At 76.9% G+C, this 3,094-nt stretch overlaps 1 protein-coding gene across 1 annotated transcript; it reads right to left on the reverse strand.

Annotated features, from left to right (window-relative positions):
• Window positions 1–44: 44 nt before the first annotated feature.
• Window positions 45–3,094, reverse strand: IL17RC (interleukin 17 receptor C; the record flags this gene model as incomplete). Its single annotated transcript, XM_026088058.1, has 14 exons — window positions 45–241; window positions 320–415; window positions 509–566; window positions 637–705; window positions 791–920; window positions 1,019–1,068; window positions 1,145–1,195; window positions 1,279–1,463; window positions 1,547–1,601; window positions 1,754–1,813; window positions 1,927–2,066; window positions 2,267–2,311; window positions 2,418–2,529; window positions 2,987–3,094. Coding segments are annotated over 14 exons (1,356 nt in total), but the record flags the coding sequence as incomplete, so codon positions are not given.

Here is a 3,094-nt window from a genome sequence, read left to right on the forward strand (position 1 = left end):
AGCACCAGCACCCGCCGACCGCGCGGCAGGCCTGCGCCACACTGTCAGCGCCGCCAGCTCTGCCCCACCGGCGGCACCCACACCTGCCCCCGAACCGGCCCGTCCTGGGGCGGCAGCAGCGCCCCAACGGCTCCCCATCRCGGGGAGCAAGCGGGGACGGGGACAGGCCCTTCCCTCCCGCCAGCCCCGGCGCCACACTCACCCTCGGAGCTGCAGTCAGCCCGCAGGGTCTTCAGCCAGCCTGCAGGGAGGAGAGCGGGTGAGCCCGCGTGCCAGCGCTGCCGCGGGGCCCTGGGGCGGGCGCGGGGTCCCCGCTCACCTTTCACGTCCTCCTTCTTGAGCAGCAGCAGCAGCAGGAGGCAGGTGGCGCAGAGCAGCGCCGCCATCCAGGCCAGCGCCCAGCGGGTGTGCAGGTCTGCAGGGCAGGGGGGGCTCAGCGCCCGCCGCCGGCCCCACATGGGCACCCGTGGTGCCAGCGCCACTGCCCCAGTCCCGTCCCGGTACTCACACTTGTGCAGGGGGCAGGCCCAGAGCACCACACTGGTGCCGTTCTCCTGGTGCCACACCTGGGGGGGGATGGGGACGGTCACGCACCGCCAGGGCCGTGCCCCCCGCCGCCCCACGGCCTGTGCTCACCTGCATGCACTGCCCCGCTGCCACGTCCTGCCGCAGCTGCGGCTCCAGCAGCCCGGGCCGGCTGGCGCCCTGCAAGGAAGCGCGGGGTGAGGCGGGTGCCCCAGCACAGGGGCCGCCGGCCGTGGGGGCCCTGCGGGGCTGGGCCGGGCCGTACCGTGGTGGTGAAGCTGGCGAGCGGCGTGCAGGCGCCCCGCTCCAGGGCGCACAGCGACACATTCCCCCCGGGCCCCCGGCTCTCCATCAGCAGGAGGTCGTCCGCACGGCCAGGCAGGGCTCCTGGCGACAGGGCACGGCGGCGGTTCATCTGCGGCCACGCAGCCACAGGGGCCGGAGCCCTGGCATGGGCCGCCMCTGCCCTCGCCGCCCCTGCCCAAGCCGGTACTCACGGTCCCACAGGCACTGCGTCAGCCGGACCTGCCCGCCGCTCCACACCTGCCGGGGAGAGCGGCTCAGCGGCGCGGCCCCGGCGGGCACCGCGGGGCTGGTGGTGGGGCAGGGGCTGCCCTACCTGCACGCAGAGGTTGGGGTGCGGCCGCAGCGCCGCGAACTCCTGGGGTCCCTGCGGGGAGAAGGGAGGCTCTGGCAGCGGGGCGCAGGTGGGGGGTCCCGGCGCCCCAGTCCCGCGGGGACGCGCGGGCTCACCTGCACCGCGACGGGCTGCCGCAGGTGCGGCAGGGCTTGGCAGGGCCCGGCGGGCTCCGGCTGCCAGCAGGGCACCAGCTCGGCGGGGAGGTCGCAGGGGGCCGAGACRGAGCAGGTCAGCGAGTCGCCAGCAACGTGCAGGACCAGCCGGCTCCGGGCCCAGAGCCGCTCCCAGGCCTCGGCATCTGCGGCAGCACGGGGAGAGGGGTCGGCATGCCCCCTGCCGCGGGCACCCCGGTGCCCGGCCCCGCTGAGCCGGCTTACGTACCATGGGAGAAGGGGCACGAGCTGGCCCGCGGCGGGTCCTGGATCTCCGGCCACACCTGGGGGGAAGAGGAGGCCGCAAGGCCGAGGAAGGCATCCAGGCTGCCCCTGCTGGGCCCGGCAGCCGCCCCGCAACCATCGCCCTGGCGGGCGCCGTGGGGCACACCGAAACGAGGGGCATCGCCCCGCTGCCGCCCGCCCGGGCGCCTACCTGCAGGCAGAGGCAGGGCAGCACCTCGTCCGCCGGCAGGCTGTAGTTCATGGGCCCGCTCTGCGGCCGGGAAGGGGACACGTGGGTCACCCCACGGCGAGTTGCCCCGCGGCGGCGGCGGCGGCAGTGCCATGGGGAAGGAGGGTGAGGGTTTGGGGCAGGCCCGCGCTCACCGTCGTCACAGTGCGCCCGGAGCCGCCGGCGCCGTGGCTGCGGTTCTGGTAGAGGCGCAGGGTGTAGCTGTGCCCCGCCGCCGCCTCGTGCACCTGCACCACCGCCTCCTTCGGGCCGCGCRAGACCTGCAGCCGGGGCACTGCGCGGCACGTGGCTCAGGGCCCCCCGCACCGCACCAGCCCCCCCGTGCCCCCCGCTCGGCCGGGGGACGGGGACCGGCGCGGTCCCGAGGGCACGGCAGGGCTCAGCGGGGAGCCCCGCATCCCGCCAGGCCCCGGGGTCACCCTCTGCCCCGGGGTCACGGAAACCCCCCCGGGGCCGGGGGGCACGGGCACCTACCTTGGCACTGCGGGATGGCAGCCTGGGCCTTGGGCCAGGAGCAGTCTGTGGGAACAGCGGGGGTCACGCGGAGGCCGGGGCTGGCCGCGGCGGGCAGTGCCACACCAGCCACCCGGCCGCCGGGGTCCGCGCGGGGCCGCGGGGAGCTCACCCGGCACCCGGTGGCTCTGGCTCAGCCTCCGGCGGCTGCGAGCGTTGGTGGAAGCCGTGACGCGGAGCTCGGAGCCCAGCGCCGCCTCGAAGCACTGGAACGTCACCGAGCCCTGGGCAGGAAAACCACGGCGCTGCCGAGCGGGGCCAGCGCCGCCCGCGCCCCACGTCCCCACTTCCCCACTTCCCCATGTCCCCACGCACGGGGATGCTGGGGGCACGCGGGGCTGGAGCATCGCACTGCGTAGCGGGCACCCACGGCGCCTGCGCTCCACGTCCCCATGTAGAGAGGTGCTGAGGGTACACGGGGCTGGGGCACCACGCTGCCCAGCGGGACCCGCACCGCCTGCGCCCGCACCCCGCATCCCCACGCGTGGAGACGCCCGGGGAGCGTGGGGACACGCAGATGAAGGCATGGCAGGACCCACACCGCCGGCAGCCCGCGTCCCCCGTGCCCCCGTGGAGAACGGTACCACCGCGCCGCCGGTGCCCCACGTCCCCGCGCCCCAGGGGTGTCCCCGCGTCCCAGACCCCCCCCCCACACCCCCGCCGCCCGCGCCCGCTACGCACCAGGGTGCCGGCGGGGCGGCCGGGGGGCAGGAGCGCCCGCACCTCCACGGCGACGCAGCGGGACGAGGCGTACGCGTGGCCCGAGAGCAGCAGGAGCCCGGTGACGGC

Source organism: Apteryx rowi, unplaced genomic scaffold (assembly GCF_003343035.1).
Source record: "Apteryx rowi isolate R43461 unplaced genomic scaffold, aptRow1 scaffold_75, whole genome shotgun sequence".
Lineage (NCBI taxonomy): Eukaryota > Metazoa > Chordata > Aves > Apterygiformes > Apterygidae > Apteryx > Apteryx rowi.